The sequence below is a fragment of the Protomyctophum parallelum genome (assembly GCF_964188405.1).
Source record: "Protomyctophum parallelum genome assembly, chromosome: 7".
NCBI classification, from domain to species: domain Eukaryota; kingdom Metazoa; phylum Chordata; class Actinopteri; order Myctophiformes; family Myctophidae; genus Protomyctophum; species Protomyctophum parallelum.
The window spans coordinates 48737530-48760306 of NC_139705.1; the positions used below are offsets into that span (position 1 = coordinate 48737530).

At 44.9% G+C, this 22777-nt stretch overlaps 1 protein-coding gene across 2 annotated transcripts in view; it reads right to left on the minus strand.

Moving 5' to 3' along the window:
* Positions 1–6: 6 nt before the first annotated feature.
* otud5a (OTU deubiquitinase 5a) overlaps positions 7–22777 on the minus strand; it is a 28771-nt gene continuing 6000 nt past the window's right edge. The window contains exons 2-9 of one of the 2 annotated variants that reach the window (XM_083768370.1): positions 19967–20060; positions 12970–13034; positions 11935–12091; positions 7930–8102; positions 7288–7473; positions 4210–4426; positions 3316–3387; positions 7–1775 (exon numbers count right to left, since the gene is read on the minus strand). In XM_083768370.1, the coding sequence (XP_083624496.1) occupies positions 1627–1775; positions 3316–3387; positions 4210–4426; positions 7288–7473; positions 7930–8102; positions 11935–12091; positions 12970–13034; positions 19967–20060 (1113 nt within the window). In that variant the 3' untranslated portion in view covers positions 7–1626. The remainder of the gene's footprint in view (positions 1776–3315; positions 3388–4209; positions 4427–7287; positions 7474–7929; positions 8103–11934; positions 12092–12969; positions 13035–19966; positions 20061–22777) is intronic. The other variant, XM_083768371.1, reaches the window with a different exon arrangement.

The window sequence follows — 22777 nt, forward strand, 5'->3', positions numbered from 1 at the left end:
TAAGAGGACAGGATGACATTATTTTTTCATCTAGATTTTTCTTTTTTATATATATCCTTGTATTTTTTTAATGACATCAGCTGTGGTCAGTTTAACATGCAGCTAAATAAGTCTGATGATAGTGGTGGTGACAATGGCGGTGATGAGGAAGAGTGGATTTATAAAGAGTTGGGGAAATGGCCCCCCTTGTTGCTGATTTTGGGATCAAATGAGTTCTATTTTTTTTACTTTGGCTATTGGAAAACAGCTGATCTACAAACTCGCAAAGCATTGTGAACCATTGAATGGTTTATTTTAAATCCGATTTACACTTTGACATGTTATGAGCTTGTAGAAGTGCTGTATATATTATATATATTTAAAAAAACAAAACAAAAAAAACGTGTACGGAAGTGCTATTTAAAAAAAAGGATTTCCGATTTATACTTTTGACGTGTAGCCCAGTGAGCTTGAAGATGTGGTGTTTTCAGCAAGTTACAATGTCCTACGACAGAGTATAACACTGAGCAATAGTGTTCCTGCCAGTCTTCAGCGAAAACCACTGTTATCCACAATGCTAACAGGGCATAGCCACAATGCTAACAGGGCATAGCAGCCACAATGCTAACAGGGCATAGCCACAATGCTAACAGGGCATATTATTCAAACTCAATAATCAGACGTTTCTCTTTCATCTTAAACGTTTTGATCAACAACAAGAAACGACCGTGACTCAAAATGCCACCGAAAGCCTGGACTTCATGTCGAAAACCAAGTACCCACAAATCATTTGGCCGGTGAAGTGTTGGCCTACTGTTGTGTACAGTACACTGAGAAGGCCTTTTAGTTCGGCAGCACCAGTCTGCCATGATGTTCACACCACTCCTCAGCTTAAAAAGGCGTCCTCAGTGGACACAACGCCTGACAGAAGCTGTCAGTTACAGAAGCTGTTGTCTGTTACTAATTGTAGTGAAGTGGTCAGTTACCTATAGGACTGCCTGTTAGCCATGTTACCAAAGCTGTCTGCTAAACCAGTGGTTCTCAAATGTTTCATTCTCAAGGACGCTCCCAGTCAGGTGTGCATTATTAGGTCACCGATGCCCATAGTCACAGACCTGGGAAGAAGGGTCCATTTGGTTTTGACACTATCAACAATAATTGCTGGGGAGGGGGACCCCCCTGGAACCCACCTCAAAGACCCCTGGGGGGCATCCCCGATCCCCACCTCCAGAACCACTGTGTTTAGAACGCACAGGATTTTACAAACACGTCGGGAAGAAATAATCTTTTGCTGATCAGCGTTTTTAAAAAGGACAAGCTCAATTCTGATTGGATCACAATGAGTGGACTACGATTGGATGGGAGGAGGGAGACCAAGGAAATGGGCGTGACGGAAGGAAAGGAAAATAAGCTATAATGAACATGAACAGATTATGATGTGTGTGTGTGAAGGCCATGATGTCTGTGTGTGTATGAGAAGGTCGTTCATGTTTTTAATCTTTTTAATTAGTCTTCCCTGGTCGACCTCCGTCTGGGTGTGGGTGGGGGAGGGTGGGTGGGTGGGTGAGGGGGTTAGGGAGCGAGGGGCTCAGCGGCGGAGAGAGGGGTGGTGGGGAGAAGGGGTCGCTGTAGGTTTTATTTTTTATATCAACTGTTCTCTGGGGACGACTCTCTGTCCCTCTCTCTGTCCCTGTCCCGCAGCAGGCTGCTCTGGTGCTTCATACTGTCCAGGTATTCCTGCTGGGACACGGCCAGGACAGACGCCAGGATCTCATCGTCCTCCCAGTCTGTCAGACCTGCGGGACAGACAGACAGACAGACACAGACGAAGGTGAGAAGCATTTAAAACTTAGCACAGTGGTTCTCAGGCCACAAATCACAAAAGACAAATAACAGAGACTTTAGGGTTTTATGGAAGATGCTTCTTAACAGATTGCTAGTTTGACCACTTCAAATGCTCTCATATTATAATAGTCGAAAATACTAGCCCATCTATAAGTTCTCAACTGTGAGCTTGTATGTAAACTGTGAGCTTGTTTCTATTCCACAGCATACTTCCATAGAAGATAATGCTGGCTTCTGTTGGGAAACACAGGGTTCCATAGAAGACATGCTGGGTTCTTTGGAATCTAACTGACTGCAATCCGCTTCAGTTGTCTGGAAGAGGGTCATTAGGTTATGTCTAGTAGATTTGTAAATGGATAACACAACATCAGTAAATTAAACATACACATTGTGTGTGTGTATATGTATAATGCACACACACACACACACACACACACACACACACACACACACACACACACACACACACACACACACATTTCCTGTTAGTCGACATTGTGGTTTCCTCATTTTTCTGAAAACAAACCACTGCGTGCGCGCACGCACGCACGGCCGCCCGTACACACACGCACACACAGCCATCAGATACTACCTGTCTGTATACCTAGGTTAGAAAACGGGGGCATTTGAGTGTTTGCGGTACTCTGCACTGTCTGCAGGTAATCATAGCATTCCAGGAACCTCTATCTGTGTGGGTGTCACAGTATACAGGATACTGTATATATATATATATGTACAGTATATGGAGGCCCCTATATGGAATTCCCAGAATTCAAATTTATTTTTGGTGCATTGGATAAAAGATCAGAGCGGCACATTGTATGGTCGGTATAGAATTGGAAGAATGCCTGTTAACTGATTTAATTATTCAAAACAGTGTTTGTTCTTGCATTCAAGTGATTGGACCTTGGTGATTGACTCCACATTTCAGCTGTATGGAAGTGAGTTGAATCTATGAAGCCTCATAGCCGAAACGCGTAAGCGTTCGTTTATTGGTGTGCAAAAAAAAAAAGGAAATGTCAGTACTTTGTCCTCTTATTTATACAAATATTAATATATTGATAGAAATAGATCAACACAAAAACTGTATGTATCATTAACCACTTAAACCCAGATGTCTTCTGACAGGGGTCCGGGACCCCTAGGGGGTCCTCGGAGCGCAAACCAAATCTTTGTGTGATAGGAACTTATTTTTTATTTTTATTTTTTATATTTTATATTAACCACTTGAACCATAACATCACTTTTCTGAGGGCCATCTGAGGAACAAAATAGCAGATAGATCTGCTATTTTCGGCAAAGAAGTTTGGTGTAGGGCTGGAAAAAGACCAAGTACACATTTTGTGGTCACGCTTTGAAATACAGAAACGAGTGCGTGACACTGCTAGGGCAGCACATTAGTGTACGAGTTACAATTTTATATAATCCATCTATTATGCCAATTGCATAAATTGTGCCTGTCGCTATGTGTGTGTGTGTGTGGTGTCTTACCAAATGCTGTCGGGGACATTTCCTGCATTATAGCTCTGTACTCCAAATGATGACGACTCTGATTACTGGGTCCTAACAAGACGGGTACAAAAATAACTTGATAAATTAATTTTTATAAAACTTAAAAAAGGGACAAAAATATATGTTAATGACGTTTAGAAGATTTAGAACACTTTCCTGGGGTCTTTATGTGTGAAATATGTGGTTTTAGATATTTTACGAGCTTGTAGGTCTGCTATTTTAGAAAAATCGTTAAAATGTGGCGCAAATCTTTGAATATATATTTCAGAGCGAGCATTTTTAACTAAAATATTTGCTTCCGGGGGGGGGTCCCTGAAACTACATATTTTGAGATGGGGGGGGTCCGTGGCCCAATAGAGATTTCTGGGGGTCATTGACATGAAAAAGGTTGAGCCCCACTGACATAGAAACATTTCAGAAAAATGTTAGGATTTAGAAGCCTTTCTTTTAATCGACCTCAGTCCAAAATGGGCTAAAGTCTTAAGGAAGTAGGTGACATTTGTTTTTGGGCATCGTTCCCATCGTATTATTTTCCATAGAAGAAAGAAAGGGAAGAAACAATATGGCTGCTATTGTGTTTGTGTCTCATGAAACATGAGCAATTTGTTTATTTGTATTTTTCCAGCATAGAGGAAAAACACCCGCACCAAAATTACAATTGTTAATATCTTCACTGAAAATAGTCCGATCTAGGTCTGCAATTTTCTTTAAAGGTTTTCCCCAAAATATGGATGCTGGGGTTTAAGTGGTCAAGTATGTGTGTTTTTTTTGTTACGAGTGTTGGTGTGTGTGTGTGTGTGTGTGTGTGTGTGTGTGTGTGTGTGTGTGTGTGTGTGTGTGTGTGTGTGCGCGCGTGCGCGCGTGTGTGTTTACCTGGGTTGCAGGGAGAGGGGGGTTTGTTCAGGATGGGTGCGGCGCCTGCGGGCGACGGAGGCTTGTTATTGGTTGCTGGGGTGGGGTGGGTGGGTATGTCGGAGTGGGAGTGGGAGGGGCCAGCGTCACGTTGACGTGGCGACCGGGCGCTCCAGTCATCCAATCCGCTGGAGGCTGCTGCTGTCGCCGAGCTACAGGTGGCGGTGGCCTTGCGGGGCTGCACACACACACACACACACACACACACACACACACACACACACACACACACACACACTCCATTATATACATTTTTTATTTAACTTTTTTCGTTTCACACATTTTTCTCCTCAACTGATCCCTCCCCTTGTCGAGGAAATGTGGAATACACTTAGTTATGCATTTAAGGAGATCAAATCACTCATGGGAAACTAAACTATGAGAAGTTGTTTTCTGTCCCATTGTTATCTTTACTGACATTTGACCTGTGACCTGTGTGGTCTGAGGGAAGGGTCTTCCCATTGTCTCATGTGTTCAGACCCACCTCCTCTCCCTGAGGGAGTAGGAAGGTATTTAAGCTGAAGTCTGACTGAGTTGTGTCGAGTCAGTACATGGTGTTCCATTGCAACGCTGCATTGCTGGCTCCGTATTCGAATACAATATTTGAATACTTTGAAACTCTGAATTGTGTGTCTCATTATGTTGTTTAACTGTGTTATACGGGCTCTCCAAAATATTCTAGAACACCCTCACACATTTGTTTGTCGTCACCGTTGTTGTTTCCTACTGACTCAGCTGCCAGTGAGGAGCCCCCACCGGGAGGACTTTCGACATTCTCTTGAAAAATGTTTAACATTTCTTTTGAAATAATAATAATAATAAAACAAAAAAGTGACCCACTTGTGACCCATACAAATTGGCCCAGGACCCAAACACTGGGTCCCGACCAGGTGTTGGGAAGGGAAACACTGCTCTAATACCACAGACGAAAAACTGTCTAAGTCCAAATGTCATTCTGACCCCTCGTTGACCTGACCCCTTATCAATCATTTATACATTATGGATAAATAGTGTGGACCAGAACAGCTGTAATAACTCTGTCCGACAGTATGTCTCTAGTTGACTGAAGCATCTTAGAGACCGACTTTGACTTAACTTTCAACTTAAGTTTCACTTTTACTATATTATATAACATAATTCATACTTCCTTCATGGCCCAAAGGTGCTTCTGTTACATCATGTCATCACACACATAGTAGAACCAGTTTGGCTGGTCTCATTTTGAGGACACAGACCGGGAAGAAATATGCAGTGGCCTGCATGGTACGTAAACATGATGCCATGATGTTTTCATGACTGGAAATGTGTGTTAGGCCAAGTCCCAATGTGTGCTAGGCCAAGTCCCAATGTGTGTTAGGCCAAGTCCCAATGTGTGTTAGGCCAAGTCCCAATGTGTGCTAGGCCAAGTCCCAATGTGTGCTAGGCCAAGTCCCAATGTGTGTTAGGCCAAGTCCCAATGTGTGCTAGGCCAAGTCCCAATGTGTGTTAGGCCAAGTCCCAATGTGTGTTAGGCCAAGTCCCAATGTGTGCTAGGCCAAGTCCCAATGTGTGTTAGGCCAAGTCCCAATGTGTGTTAGGCCAAGTCCCAATGTGTGCTAGGCCAAGTCCCAATGTGTGCTAGGCCAAGTCCCAATGTGTGTTAGGCCAAGTCCCAATGTGTGTTAGTCCCAATGTGCAGTTTGATAAATAGCTGTGTGAAAGAAGCTTCCCCACGCAGTGCTCTGTTTCCTAAACAATTAACACAACATGTAGAATAAAGCAATAAGCCACGAGGGGTCTCAGGTTACCGGGTATTTTACAATGGCTGGGAGGCGTAGGCAGACCCGACACGCAGCCATTGTAAAATACCCGGTAAGCTGGGGCCTCTAAAACGGTTAGAAACATATAGCAATATTAACCTAATAAAACAAAAGTAGCTACGCTTTGCGCCACCAGAGCAAGCCACATCACTTCCTCGTTTTGCTCGGCAAGTAGGCTGTTACGGGAGAATAGCGACTGATGTCTTTACGGGGCTGGTGCTTAAGACGCCCGCACTGCATGTGTTTGTAAGGCAATCAAGCGCTCCCCTTCCCCAGTACAGCTACAGAGATGCGGAATCAGCTGGGAATGATATAAAGTGATTGAAGGTGTGGGTTATCGGTGAAATTTACAGCGGTCACATGACGGTAACCAGCCAATCAGAATCAAGTATCGGGAGTAACCGTTTTAGAATGATGCTTTTGTCTATCATGCGTCTACATCAGCATGGCCTTGGGCCTGGACACACCTATGGAAATCTAACACACTCAATATTCATCTGTTTGGTGCATCTGGGTTGCCATGTTTTTAATCTGCTGTAGTTTTTTCCCTGAAGTGGAAAACAAACCACAAAACCAGCCTTGGGTGTTCGGTTAGACTACATTAGGGGTTTAAGGAAGATTCTGAACGTGTATTGTAATTGATAGTTTGACCAATTCACTTTCTCTTTCAACTTAAAGTAAAACATTATCTATTTACTACGGTGGGGCTCTGAACGTGTATGCTATTGCTAGTTTGACCCCATTATAATAGAGGGTATGCGTGTGACATCATCGTACGTGGAAGTTATGCGGGAACGCCCACTGAGTGTCAAAAAACTACTTTCAGCCCATTCATCCAAACAGAAAAGTCCTGTCTGATTGCATTAAACAATGTTGAGTGAACACTCATCATGCTGCTCAATGTTTTGCCACTCAGTCTAGATGAGGGGGGCGTGTCCTGATGGGAATCATGCATGTGCATACCTACTATAGCTAGGTAAATAATTAACGCTGCCGGGACACACGCAGCGAGAGAGGCATTCACACAGGCAGCGAGAGAGGCATTCACACAGGCAGCGAGAGAGGCATTCACACAGGCAGCGAGAGAGGCATTCACACAGGCAGCGAGAGGCATTCACACAGGCAGCGAGAGAGGCATTCACACAGGCAGCGAGAGAGGCATTCACAGGCAGCGAGAGAGGCATTCACAGGCAGCGAGAGAGGCATTCACACAGGCAGCGAGAGAGGCAGCAGCACCAACCTGTCTAGCTTGTTTCTCCTGGTCCTGCAGCCATTGTAGATAGGACTCTCTGGCCACCTGCTCCTCTATGGCTTCGTTAGTGGCCTCCCAGTCCGTCGCTCGCTTCTTGTCTTCCAGCATCTGCTGTTCAATCCACGACTCCTCCGATGTCTTTATGGCCGACTTCATCAGAGACGTGTCTGCATACTACGTGACACACACACACACACACACACACACACACACACAGTGTATGGCACGTGTTAAGTATATATTGTAGAGTCTGACAGATGCCACTTTTAGGGGGGAGAGAGAGATGCCTAGACCTAGACTACCAATGACCGGTGTTTTGAACAATACTTTGACACTAAAAAATAGCCCACCCACAAGTTCACAACACGCTTCATGCATGCGAGTTTGTAGATCTGCTATTATCTATTGAAAAAGACAATGAAAGAAAGTATACACACACATCGGTTTGCATATTTATATTGCTAACATGTATAAATAACACCGTTCTGAAGGAGTGTGTGTGTGCGTGCGTACCCCAGGTGTGTGTGTGTCTGTGTGTGCGTGCGTGCGTACCCCAGGTGTGTGTGTGTCTGTGTGTGCGTGCGTGCGTACCCCAGGTGTGTGTGTGTCTGTGTGTGCGTGCGTGCGTACTCCAGGTTTGAAGGCAGGCAGACCCAGTCCCACTCCGATGGTGGCCTTGTTGGGATTCACCACAGAGTTGTAGTGAATGTTGCGATGGTAGCTCACTCTGATTGGCTCGTCGTTGTTCTGATGGATGCCATGGAAGGTGTTGATTGGCTCTGGAACAGGAAGAGTCATACCATCTAATTGGGGGATAGGTGGTGTGGGAATAAAGTTGATCATCACAGACACATAGCAGGTCGTTGCTTACACTTTAAACATTAAGTTGGTGTTAACGAGCAAACATGTGATTCGTCATGCCATTAGTACAGAGCTAGGACAGGAAAAATATTTTCTTTACCCCTTTTTTCTCCCCAATTAAGTCCTTATTATTTCCTCCCCAGTCCCCACACAGTTTATGGCCCTTATTTATCAACGCGGTGTACACCCACTTTTGCGGTTGCATCCTACAGACCCATGTGCCAGTGAGGAGCCCCCAACGGGAGGACCTGTGATTACATGCGGTAGCAAATATCACCCTCCCTTCCTTGAATACGGGCCAATTGCGTTGAAAACTTGACGAAGCCGGATGCACCACGGTGAATTCGAACCCCCAGACTCTATGGTGGTGGGGAGGGACTGGGGTCATATCTGTACCACTGCCCCACCTGAACCCCCAGACTCCATGGTAGTGGGGACTGGGGTCATATCTGTACCACTGCCCCACCTGAACCCCCAGACTCCATGGTGGTGGGGACTGGGGTTATAACTGTACCACTGCCCCACCTGAACCCCCAGACTCCATGGTGGTGGGGACTGGGGTCATATCTGTACCACTGCCCCACCTGAAATCCCAGACTCCATGGTGGTGGGGAGGGACCGGGGTTATAACTGTACCACTGCCCCACCTGAACCCCCAGACTCCATGGTGGTGGTGGGGACCGGGGTTATAACTGTACCACTGCCCCACCTGAACCCCCAGACTCCATGGTGGTGGTGGGGACTGGGGTCATATCTGTACCACTGCCCCACCTGAACCCCCAGACTCCATGGTGGTGGGGACTGGGGTTATAACTGTACCACTGCCCCACCTGAACCCCCAGACTCCATGGTGGTGGTGGGGACTGGGGTCATATCTGTACCACTGCCCCACCTGAACCCCCAGACTCCATGGTGGTGGGGACTGGGGTTATAACTGTACCACTGCCCCACCTGAACCCCCAGACTCCATGGTGGTGGTGGGGACTGGGGTTATAACTGTACCACTGCCCCACCTGAACCCCCAGACTCCATGGTGGTGGTGGGGACTGGGGTCATATCTGTACCACTGCCCCACCTGAACCCCCAGACTCCATGGTGGTGGTGGGGACTGGGGTCATATCTGTACCACTGCCCCACCTGAACCCCCAGACTCCATGGTGGTGGTGGGGACTGGGGTCATATCTGTACCACTGCCCCACCTGAACCCCCAGACTCCATGGTGGTGGTGGGGACTGGGGTCATATCTGTACCACTGCCCCACCTGAACCCCCAGACTCCATGGTGGTGGTGGGGACTGGGGTTATAACTGTACCACTGCCCCACCTGAACCCCCAGACTCCATGGTGGTGGTGGGGACTGGGGTCATATCTGTACCACTGCCCCACCTGAACCCCCAGACTCCATGGTGGTGGGGAGGGACTGGGGTCATATCTGTACCACTGCCCCACCTGAACCCCCAGACTCCATGGTGGTGGGGAGGGACTGGGGTCATATCTGTACCACTGCCCCACCTGAACCCCCAGACTCCATGGTGGTGGTGGGGACTGGGGTCATATCTGTACCACTGCCCCACCTGAACCCCCAGACTCCATGGTGGTGGTGGGGACTGGGGTCATATCTGTACCACTGCCCCACCTGAACCCCCAGACTCCATGGTGGTGGTGGGGACTGGGGTCATAACTGTACCACTGCCCCACCTGAACCCCCAGACTCCATGGTGGTGGTGGGGACTGGGGTCATATCTGTACCACTGCCCCACCTGAACCCCCAGACTCCATGGTGGTGGGGACTGGGGTTATATCTGTACCACTGCCCCACCTGAACCCCCAGACTCCATGGTGGTGGTGGGGACTGGGGTCATATCTGTACCACTGCCCCACCTGAACCCCCAGACTCCATGGTGGTGGGGAGGGACCGGGGTTATAACTGTACCACTGCCCCACCTGAACCCCCAGACTCCATGGTGGTGGGGAGGGACTGGGGTCATATCTGTACCACTGCCCCACCTGAACCCCCAGACTCCATGGTGGTGGGGAGGGACTGGGGTCATATCTGTACCACTGCCCCACCTGAACCCCCAGACTCCATGGTGGTGGGGAGGGACCGGGGTTATAACTGTACCACTGCCCCACCTGAGCACCCTTTTTCTTTTCCTTTTTTACCATTTTCAACTGTAGAAAAAAAGCATGGTCTCTTGCACACCTGATCAGCTCCCGGAGAGGAGGCGGCGTAGGCAGGGATCACATGTATAGAATAAAATAACGTGACGCACACGCCGTCTACACTCGCACAATAAGGCCACCGTTTCTAGGCTAAATAGCATTTAACCTAAATAAAATTGTCCTTATTGTGCAAGTGGAGAAGGTGTGCGGGTGGTTTTACTTTATCATATTTTCAGCTGTAAAGAGCGTTGCCGTTCTGTCAGAAAAGGCGCGCTGATCTTGATCAGCACCTTCTAAAATGCACTGAGACATTTCTGGGTCACTCAGTTCACTCAGTTCCCTGAAAAAGGTGGTGTCTTTTGAGGTAGCGTGTAATGTGCACGCCAACTTAGAAGTGTGGTAATATATTAGACTTCCTCTCTCACAGTCACAAACAGACAGACAGACAGACAGACAGCTCAGTGATATCCTCATTCAGAAATAACTGAGGATTAGAAGTATGTACTCCTCAGAGGAACTGGCCTGTGTGTGTGGGGGCGGGGCGGGGGACAGGGACCTTTCTAGGTCTGAGGACGACCTAGAAAGACATGCAGTCATGCAAATTTGTCCTGATATAAATCGAAATCATCTAAACATACAGTATATTGCTTGCTGCTTTAGCGGAAATGCATATTAAAGATATTTTTAAATAACATTTCGTGAACGGAAATTCCAGCTTCCTTTAATACTCATATTGATGAGTTAGTGTAATATTGTTCCTGCTGTTCTGCATACTGGTGAACCAGGTGGAGAAATCACAGACTGAGGCTTTAACCTCTGCTTTTATGAAATATCTGAGACTATTAGGGTCTTCTGGAAGATGCTTCTGCTTTTATGAAATATCTGAGACTATTAGGGTCTTCTGGAAGATGCTTCTGTCTTTATGAAATATCTGAGACTATTAGGGTCTTCTGGAAGATGCTTCTGTCTTTATGAAATATCTGAGACTATTAGGGTCTTCTGGAAGATGCTTCTGTCTGAACATATTGCTAGTTTGAGCACTTGGCGGTCAATAATCCCTATGTTGTGTGTCCCCCTGTTCTACATTTACCTCAGGGTTAATGCTCTGATCTTTAAAAAGACTAATGAAAATAGTCCATCCATAAGCTCTCAATGTGTCGCATAATAAATACCAAATAAACCAAGTGACCCAAAAGTTGTCACTCTGTATAGCGGCTGCTTTTATAATCAGAAAAACATATGATCAGAAAAACATTGCACAGGGTACAGTAGATATGACAAAATAACTTAAATTACATATTTAATAATTGCATACTTTCAAATAAAAAGAAAAATTAAATAGCTGATCTATAAGCTTACGTTGTAAGCTTATAGCTATAACTGGTAATTTGGGAAAATGGGTTAAAATGTATGAACATTTTTGATGATTTGATTTGATGATTATGTTGATAATGCAAAAATAATTAGCGATTGTGTCAAATAATTTGCGATTAGGCAATACTTGCAATAAGTGTGTGAGAGGGTGTGTGTGTGTGTGTGTGTGTGTGTGTGTGTGTGTGTGTGTGTGCGCGTGTGTGTGTGCGCGTGTGTTTGTGTGTGCGTGGGTACAGACCTGTAGTGTACTGGTAGACCTCGACGGGTCTGTTGTACATCTCTGCCATGGCCTGCATCTCGATGTGGTTGCCATGGCAGTTGTTTTTCCTCTTGCGGTTGATGTAGGTGGTGAAGTCCTCCGTCACGTAGTTGGAGAAATAATCCGCATTCTTCATCTGGGATGCAAAATGTTATGAAAAGCCTTAATCGATATAAATGATGGTGTTGACGCACCGGTGTGTATATCATAATCGCATGATGATTGCGATTATGATCGCAATCATGAATATTGATTAATTTGTACTCTAAGTTACGCGTGACTCAGGGAAATAAGGATAACAGATGACACAAACATGACAAACATGACACACACACACACACACGTATGTCTTTATTACGTCTTCTACAATATTGCTTTACCAGTTTTTGTACCATTGCTGTAATGGCCGTAGTACCTTTGTTGTAGAGCTACATGATAATGGCAAAAGACATGATTACATTTTGTTCACGTCTCATCGCAACAAAACAGTAGGTTACGAAAGGTAACCCGGGTTCTTTGACTATTCGGTTTCTGACAAATTGCTCCCGATGTGCTGGTTGGTACCTTGCATGGCTTCTGCCACAATCGGTGTACGAATAGGTGAATGTAATGCACAATCTATGTAAAGCGCCTTGCATAAAGGCGCTATATAAATGCACCATTTATATAAATGCACCATTTAACTGAAACATACAAAGAAATTACGGACATATTCATTATTATTTAACATAAAATAGTAGACGATATGACGATTATGAAATTGTAACATTTCAATGTTCAATGAAAAAACACAATGGTCAACTGAAATGTCAGGTGACATGACCTCAACTTCCTTCTGTAGAAGTTTATCAGCGCACCACACACACACACACACACACACACACACACACACACACACACACACACACACACACACACAGTGTGGGCTCTGGGTCTGGCTCTGGGTCAGTTGGCCAGATACAGTGTTTTGTTGAATACGATTGTATGATTATTAATATTGTACTAATAACTCACCAGATAATCCATACAGTGCTTCCTCACAACTTCATGCATGTCCTGATCCCCATACACCTGATCAGCTGCAGAGACAGACAGAGGTTCACATCAATTCATATATATATGTTTGTTATTTCAGAAAACAAATGCACAGGGCAGATATGACAAAATGCAAAGAAATCACTCACATTTTAATTTTCTTTCCAAAAAAAATGTGATTAGGCGATTATGTACTAATTGCGACAGGCCTAGAATGTGTTGAAACGCGATGACAAGCCGCTACGAAGACGATTCACTCCACCGTGTCGTTTCCATACAATTGGATGGCAGAAAAAGCTGGTAGTTCAATATAATGCTTTCTGTGGTCATACGTATGAAATTATATCTCCAGCATTTCTATGTTATGTTGATACAGTCAACGACAGTGAGCGACAGGACAATGCAGACACTAAGACACACCGCAGACAGCCGGGCCGTCCGGGAATCGAACCGTGGACACGCTAAAACTTGCTGAAGAAGGCATCTTTAAGGTCGTGTGGTACAGCCTGTGTCCTAAGAAGGCATCTTTAAGGTCATGTGGTACAGCCTGTGTCCTAAGAAGCCAAGAAGGCATCTTTAAGGTCGTGTGGTACAGCCTGTGTCCTAAGAAGGCATCTTTAAGGTCGTGTGGTTCAGCCTGTGTCCTAAGAAGCCAAGAAGGCATCTTTAAGGGCATGTGGTACAGCCTGTGTCCTAAGAAGGCATCTTTAAGGTCGTGTGGTACAGCCTGTGTCCTAAGAAGGCATCTTTAAGGTCGTGTGGTACAGCCTGTGTCCTAACCGTTGGGCTGACATCAGGTCAGGCCAGGATAACACTTTACATTTACAACATCGGCAAATTAACACACACACACAATGAATATATATCACACACACACACACACACACACGCGTGCACGCGCATATGCAAATGAGGGCCGGTTAGACTTCCAGTAAGTCACATGGTGTCTGTGGTGATTCTCAGAAATGAAAACTTCCTCGTTCCTCATTCTCAGTATCAGCAGGTTTGCCGTGCGGCGCGCGCATGTTTGTTTGAGTGACTGTGAAGTGTGAACATCAAAGTAATATGCATTTTGTCGTCTAGGGACACCACCACAGTAACACCAGTTTAACTTCAGGTTGCTAGTTCCACTCCCTGATCGGCTACGTCTGACTCATCACGAACAGAAAATGACATTTACACTGTTCATGTTCACTATATGACTGTGTGTGTGTGTGTGTGTGTGTGTGTGTGTGTGTGCGCGCGCGTCATGGGAAGAAAACCCCTTCAGAAAACACCTGAGCTCAAATTTCCACCCGTACACACACACACACACACACACACGGTGCCCGTTGCTTCCTACACCTGCTAACAGCAGTCTAATCAACCACGACAGGAAATTTACCCTGGAAAGTGTGTGTGCGACTGTGCGTGTAACTTGTGTTGTCATCTCAATTATTAAAATGATCCATTTAATTCTCGTTCCTAATTAATGATTCATTGGGCCAGAATAGTACTGATTCCTGATCTTGTTGCCGTCGAGTGGAAACTGCCTATATGTATCTTTTTACGTCTTCTACAATATTGTTTTACCAGTTTCTGTACCGTTGCTGTCATTAGTACCTTTGTTGTAGAGCTATACATGATAATGGCAAAGACATGATTACATTTTGTTCAACAAAACAGTAGGTTTACGAAAGGTAACCAAACCGAATATAATGGTTTTTTTGCCACTATTCAGCCAAATAGTTTTGGTGGCCGAATATTCGGTGCATCCCTAATTGTATGTACATATCTAATATGATATTTGAGACAATTCCACGCCCACAATTTTGTGCCCATGGAACGCACAACTTTGTGCACCAGTTCAGGAGGCCAAGTCATAGACCGTGACGTATGCGGCATTTATTTACGCTTGTGCTTTCTGGCCATGATACGTCACTGACATTACCTCTGCGTCTTCAACCCAGCTGGGTGGGTGTATTTTTTTTTTACTTAAAATAGTAGATGATATGACGATTATGAAATTGTAACATTTCAATGTTCAATGCAAAAAACACAATGGTCAACTTAAATGTGTAAATGTGCCAGCCGTAATTCAGAGTGAGTGCACGTCAGGTGACATGACCTCAACTTCCTTCTGTAGAGGTTTATCAGCGCACCACACACACACACACACACACACACACACACACACACACACACACACACACACACACACACACACACACACACACACACACACACACACACACACACACACACACACACACACACACACACACACACACACACACACACACACCTATATATATGTTTTATTTACATGAACATGGAATGTGCACGTGAACTTTGTGAAGTGGGTTGCTCTGCCTTTTTATCCGTTTATCAGACAAGACGGACACAGTATTGACAGTCGTTAACAGTACTGGTGGTAGTATTAGTATATTTACTAGTGGTAGTAGTAGTCATTTTCATTTACATTTGATTCATTACATTAGTGCCTACATTGCACCAAAGGTTTCCAGCCCATATGGTAGAACCTTGTATAATGTTTGTGTTTGTGTCATTTCATCACAAACACCTATGTCCCAATCAGGGGGGCAGTGAAGCCAATTCAGTATTTTAGCTGTGACGTGAGCGCCCCCTCCTGAGATACTTCCGGGTCCTACTTTTGTGTCGCTTTTGTGTCCCCATGGAGTTATACTGTGACGCTCCGTCGGACTAAATCTGAGACGAAAACAACCACGAAAGTCTCATTTTACCGCTTTCCTCGCAACAACAAAGCTGCGCTGCTCTCCAAAATCTGGCTGTGACAGGCCGTCTGCCCCACATGGAATACTATCGCCATTTTATTTGATTGTGTCAACTAAATCCTCATTAATGCAAACTAGATTCAACATACTCAAGCCTGCACACATTGTAAATATCCCCCGAAATATTTTACTGAGCAAATGGACTGTTGCCACCTTCAATAATAATGATAATAATAGTCTTTATTGTCTCCACATCATATATTTTTGTTGTCATGTACAAAACATTAATAATTCTACTCGAGTTGGAAGCATTAAGACCCATTTTAACCCTCTATGGCTTCCTTTCTGAAAAATAACGTCAATTTAAAAAGATTCACACGTTTAGATATTCTATTTACAATGGGATGCGGACGGGAGCTGGTGCCACTTGGACCCGGACGTAACGTAGCACTACAAAATGACGTCGGACTTAAATACTGAATAGTGTCTGAAGCCAGTAGGAAATCCTGACTTCCTGAAAGTTCATATAATGGCCTGTTGTGGCGTCGTCATTGGGCCCAAAAAGAAAACCCATATCCCCATAGAGGTCCATGTATTTGGGCCCAACTTCACCTAGACTGTATTACCTTAATAAACATGGTCATGAATACTTTCTCTCATTTCTCATGTCATAATATTCTTTTTGGAAAATTATGGTCAATTTATTAAAAAGATGACCATAAAGTAGAGTATGTTCTGAGGGGCGTGGCTACCTTTACAGTCTATGATCGGGATCCACCCCCCCCTTGAGTCAAAATAAAAAACATTTTTACATTTCAAGGACTGACTGGCTTCATCTTACGTCGTCCATATCAGACCCGGAGAACGCTTTTTTACAGTCCATGGTCCCAATGTCCTGTGAAAAGGCCCTAGTGGCCAAAAAACTAACAAACGAGAGCACTTTTGCACAAGTGTATCTATTCTACGTCCGAGCATAGACATGGTAACGCCCCGCCTGCCTCTGATTGGCCTACCGACCCTACCGACACTGCCCTTCTAGCCCCCATTGGCTCACCAGACTGTCCTCCAATATGTTCTAATTCCTACACTGTAACTAACCATGCAGTAAGACGCCCCAAAGGGCCAGGTCGCATGCACACATCCGCCTGGGTGACAGCAGACTGCTGGGCAAGCGCTGGCGCTTTGGCATGGGGGGGGGGGTCAGATCAACATATGGAATGAATTCTGTACTGGCCATATATGGAGCGTGTCTTGAGTGTACAGGGTTTGATGAGGTCAGATCAACATAATGGAATGTCAGAACAGGTAAAGCTCCATAAACGGAGATCGAAGGTTTTGAGGTCAGATGCTAAAATACACGCCTGTCAAATTGAGGACAGATAAAGGATGGTAAATGCAGAGCATTGCGTGGAAATGGACCGTACGGAACTCCCAGGTTCACTGGAACGCTCCATAAGCGAGGGCCTTTGTGTGTAAATGAGGGTATTCAGGGTAACATTTCTTCTTCTAAAGAGCTCGACTCTCTCTCTCTCACACACACAAGAGTAGAGAGGTTTCACACTTCATGACTAGTTTCAGTTGTGGCCAGCAGGTGTGACAGAGAGAGAGAGTGTGCGTGTGTGTGCGTGCTAGTGTGCGTGCAAGAGAGTATATCAGGTTTCTTTGAAATGAAAGGAAAGGGCAGACTGAATAGGACAGGAATGCAGACTGGCATAGGAGGAGATGATTATATAACAGACAGTCCACACAAAAAAACAAGCAGGCAAACTCAAATTCAATTCAGTTAAAATTAAACTCAACTCTCTCTCTCTCTCTCTCTCTCTCTCCGTCCTCTAAACTATTTGAAGTGTGACATTTTAAACATCCTCTCTCTCTCTATCCCTCTGTATCACACACACACACACACACACACACACACACACACACACACACACACACACACACACACACACACGTGTGTGTGATAAACTCATTCAGATAGAATTGATGATTACGCAAGTAAGTATGTTCTCTTCAATGGACCTGGCCTGGCAAGGCATCAGTCACACACTGCCCTGAGCCCGAGCCGTGCACGCAAATGTAGGTCAGTCTGGCTCATGTTTCTGTCTTGGTTTCGATGCTTCTCTCACCTCCACCTCTCTCTCTCTCTCTCTCTCTCTCTCTCTCTCTCTCTCACTCTCTCTCCCCCCATCACTCTCCCTCTCTCTCTCTCCCCCCATCACTCTCCCTCTCTCTCACTCTCTCTCCCCCCATCACTCTCCCTCTCTCTCCCCCCATCACTCTCCCTCTCTCTCTCTCTCTCTCTCTCCCCCCCCCATCTCTCTCTCACACCATTCCTTCCACCATTCCTTCCATCTCTTCACACCTCTGTCCCTCCCTTCACATATTGTTCTCGTTCTCTCCAGAGTCACACATTCATGTATGATTTATTTCACTTTCATCACAGCTTAACTAATGGAACAATAAAATAGAAAATATTTTAAATTTAACTGGGCAAAATGCTGATTATCAGGGAGAGAGAGAGAGAGAGAGAGAGATACATGTACTATTGTGTTGCAGCATCTGAGGATCATCATCTGGTCCTATACTGACACCTGCTGGTCAAAGCAGGAATTGGCACTGGAAAATGTCTGCAAGTTCTACAGTAGCACAGCGTGTGTGTGTGTGTGTGTGTGTGTGTGTGTGTGTGTGTGGGGGGGGGGGGGGGGGGGGGGGGGGTGTGTGTGTGCACACATACACCCATGTGCATGCTTGTTTACAGTACAAGAGCTGACGACAGACTTTAACTTTGAGGGTCGTCTGTACTCAGAAAATGTCAAAAACTCGTTAATCGCTAAGAGCACAAATTGACACTTTGAAAAAGGTCGTTAAGGTCGTCATGGGCATGGAAAGATTTGGGATAAAATAGCCAATTTTACGACGACAATCAGTCCCACATGACAAAGAGACAGTCGCACACATCCAGTCCCACATGACAAAGAGACAGTCGCACACATCCAGTCCCACATGACAAAGAGACAGTCGCACACATCCAGTCCCACATGACAAAGAGACAGTCGCACACATCCAGTCCCACATGACAAAGAGACAGTCGCACACATCCAGTCCCACATGACAAAGAGACAGTCGCACACATCCAGTCCCACATGACAAAGAGACAGTCGCACACATCCAGTCCCACATGACAAAGAGACAGTCGCACACATCCAGTCCCACATGACAAAGAGACAGTCGCACACATCCTAAATGGTTGCAGCCTCTATAAAAAAAAAGGACGGTACATTGCCAGACATGACCGTCTGGTGGATCTGGTCTCAGACAACATCAGAGAAGTACATGAAAGGACGAGAAAAGTGTATAAACACAGTACTGTATAACTGGACTGCTTTGATCACAGTGTTGTACATGTCAATTCACTGCAAGACATTTCAAATACCCCAGACATTGTGTTCATTAATGAAATTAGAAAAACAGTTACTATCTTTGAAATGGGCTGCACATTTGATTTGTATGAGGTTGTTTTACATCCAAACGTCCCCCGCCCCCTTTCATGACGACGCCAGGCCCAGGAAATGATTCCCAATGCATGTTTCCCATAGACATTTCAAAGGGTATTTATTTAAAGACGGTTACGCCGCGGACAAAGCCAACTCGAGTCGTGACAACTCATGACAACAAACACAATATTTTGGACCAAACTAATAATTACAAAGAAGAAAAACAACAAAAAGTGTTGTAACCCTCCGTTCTTTTCTTCTTTATAATTATTTGTTTATTGGAGTGAAAAAGACGAATATGGAATATAATGGCTAATACTGTTCTATCATAATAATCATATCATAATACTGTTCTATCAGAGGCAGTCTGTCAGTCTGTCTATCTGGAAAAGACCCTCTTTCAGATATCCTTGAGTAACTAAGGTGGAAAATATAGAATCATCATCATCTGTCACTTATATACTGTATATACTACTTAAGTCATCAATGTGTTTTCTTTAGTCCTCTGTGTTAACTGTTTCAGACCGTACGACGTGTGTACAACACATATTTTTCTCTCGGTTGAGATCAATGAAAATGCACCTAGGACTCCTAGCGCATTTTCATTGATCTCAACCGAGAGAAAGATATTTTTAGTTGGCCTCTCCTTCTGCACCATACTCCTTGCTCTTTCGTTCACTGACCATAACGTGTGTGTGTGTGTGTGTGTGTGTGTGTGTGTGTGTGTGTGTGTGTGCGACTCACCGACAGCTCTGAACAGACACGCTCCGTCTTCTTTCATTCGTTTAATGACATATCCTTTCTTCTCCCCAAGATTCTTCTCGAACCAGTGCTCTTGCTGCGAGCGAGCGCGCACGCGCACACACACACGCACACACACACACACACACACACACACACACACGCACACACACACATATGACATCTTGAAATTGCTTAATATGTTTACCCAACACACACACATTTGACACACACGTGATGTTGACAATAGCACATATTACAAAATATTGACCTTTAACCCATTCTGAACGGGAACCCATTTTGGTGTCAGCATCATGTTATGCTTTAGCTATTGAAAAATAGCAGATCTACAAGCTCATATCGCGCCACCGAGTGGCGCGATACGAGCTTGTAGGTCTGCTATTTTTGAAAAAAATCGAAGAACGACTGACATTTTTAGAATCTGATCTCGGGTCAGAATGGGTTAATCAGACCAGTGTGTGTCCAGTGGAAACCTCGTATGAATCTGATCTCAGGTCAGAATGGGTTAAGGAAAAGAATTGCACAAAATCACACAATTTAACCACTCACTTTATACATGTGCATACCCTCTATTGAATAGAGGGTATGCACATGTATAAAGTGAGTGGCAACGTGAGTGGCAAATTGAGTTTAACGTTGTTTAATGCAATCATATACTCATATAGGTTCAGGGTTCTTTATCATTTGTCTCTCGAGGAAGACATTTGTCTCAGACAAAGGGCCCGCATGCAAGCGTAGCCCTAATGCCCATATCGCCGCAGAGCAGCGCCAAATATAGGACGTTTCTGTTTGGATGTGTGGGCTGTCAAGGCCAGTAAGTAGTTTTTGCCACTCAGTAGGCGTTCCCGTATAACTTACGGGTATGATGATGACCCTATACCAATAACAGGAAGAAAAGCAGGTAAAAAAGGTAAGAAAATATAAGAGAGGATGGTTTAGTCAGGGAAGGCTTTCCTGAACATCAAGGTTTTCAAATGGGATTTAAAAGATGAGATAATGTCAGCAGTACAATAATGATACTCAATTTGCAGAGACTTGAAAACAGCTGATCTACAAGCTCACGTGTCACATCCTTGTGAGCTTGTATGTAGATCAGCTATTTTCACTATGCGTTATATCAAATGACAAAGTAAATGTTATAATGTTATGTTATAATTTAGATATTGAAAAATAGCAGATCTACAAGCTCATAGCGCGTAGGTCTGATATTTTTGAAAAATCATGAAAATGTGGCACAAAATTTGAATATATTCTTTTTTCAAAACGAACGTTTTTATCTCATATCTTTGCTCCTGGGGAGGTCCCTGGAACAACATATTTTCAGATGGGGGTCGGAGGTATATTACATATATTTTTTGGGGTCCTTGACATGACATATTGAGCACCACTGATACTGATCACTTGAGCCTCAGAATTAGGATGGGCCCCCTGCACTGTGTGTCTGCTCTCTGCTCCTAGGTAGTTAGGATGGGGCCCCTGGCTGCTCTCTGCTCCTAGGTAGTTAGGATGGGCCCCCTGGCTGCTCTCTGCTCCTAGGTAGTTAGGATGGGGCCCCTGCACTGTGTGACTGCTCTCTGCTCCTAGGTAGTTAGGATGGGCCCCCTGCACTGTGTGTCTGCTCTCTGCTCCTAGGTAGTTAGGATGGGGCCCCTGGCTGCTCTCTGCTCCTAGGTAGTTAGGATGGGCCCCCTGGCTGCTCTCTGCTTCTAGGTAGTTAGGATGGGGCCCCTGCACTGTGTGACTGCTCTCTGCTCCTAGGTAGTTAGGATGGGGCCCCTGGCTGCTCTCTGCTCCTAGGTAGTTAGGATGGGCCCCCTGGCTGCTCTCTGCTCCTAGGTAGTTAGGATGGGTCAAATGCAGAGGACACATTCCCCCCAAGAGGATTTACCATAATGCTGCAAAAGGCTGACTGGCCATACAGTACCGTACACTGTAGTGTAGTGTAAGCAACACAGCTGCAGCTAATAAAATTAAGATGTGCGTTTGTGGCACCCTTAGACTAAAGGATTCCACTGTGCATCGACAATACAGTCGACTACTGCCTTGTCTTTGCGTGCGTACATACTGGCACACAAATGTATCTGGACTATACCTAACACACCCATCTTTGCAATGTATTAGCTGCGGCTGCATTGCTTACTCGCCTGCCATGTAGTTTTTAACCTACTGGAAAACAAAATACACAAAATAAGCCTACGGTTACCGTGTAATGCCCCTTTTTTAAGCACTTTGAACCTAGCATCCCTATTTTGGGCATGTCATTATAGGACAAAACCGTGACGTGCACTCTACTACCAACAGCCCTGAAGGTTTTTCAAATCCCCATTCAAGTTTAAAGCTGACCTAAAACCGAGGCTCTGCCATAATTCCACCGGGGGTGTAGCTAAATGTGTTCCCGGGCTGCCTGCCTTCCCCAGGGTCACTCCTTATGACTGACATCCTCCTAGATTTTAGAATCGGCCTCAGGTCTAAATGGGCCACAATGGAACAAGCCTCTGGCTTTTTTTGTGCCTCATCCAATTGGAATGTTTTGAACCCCTTTTGGTGTTAGCATTATGTTATGCTTTAGCTATTGAAAAATAGCAGATCTACAAGCTACGAGCTTGTAGGGTCTGCTATTTTTGAAAAATCGAAGAACGACTGACATAGAAACATAGCTTTTTCAGAAAACTGTCAGGATGTAAAAGAATTTTTTAGAATCTGATCTCAGGTCAAAATGGGTTAACTTGTACTTCCTGCACATTTAAAAATCATCAATAAAATATACAATCGATCAAAACAGCAAAAATAATT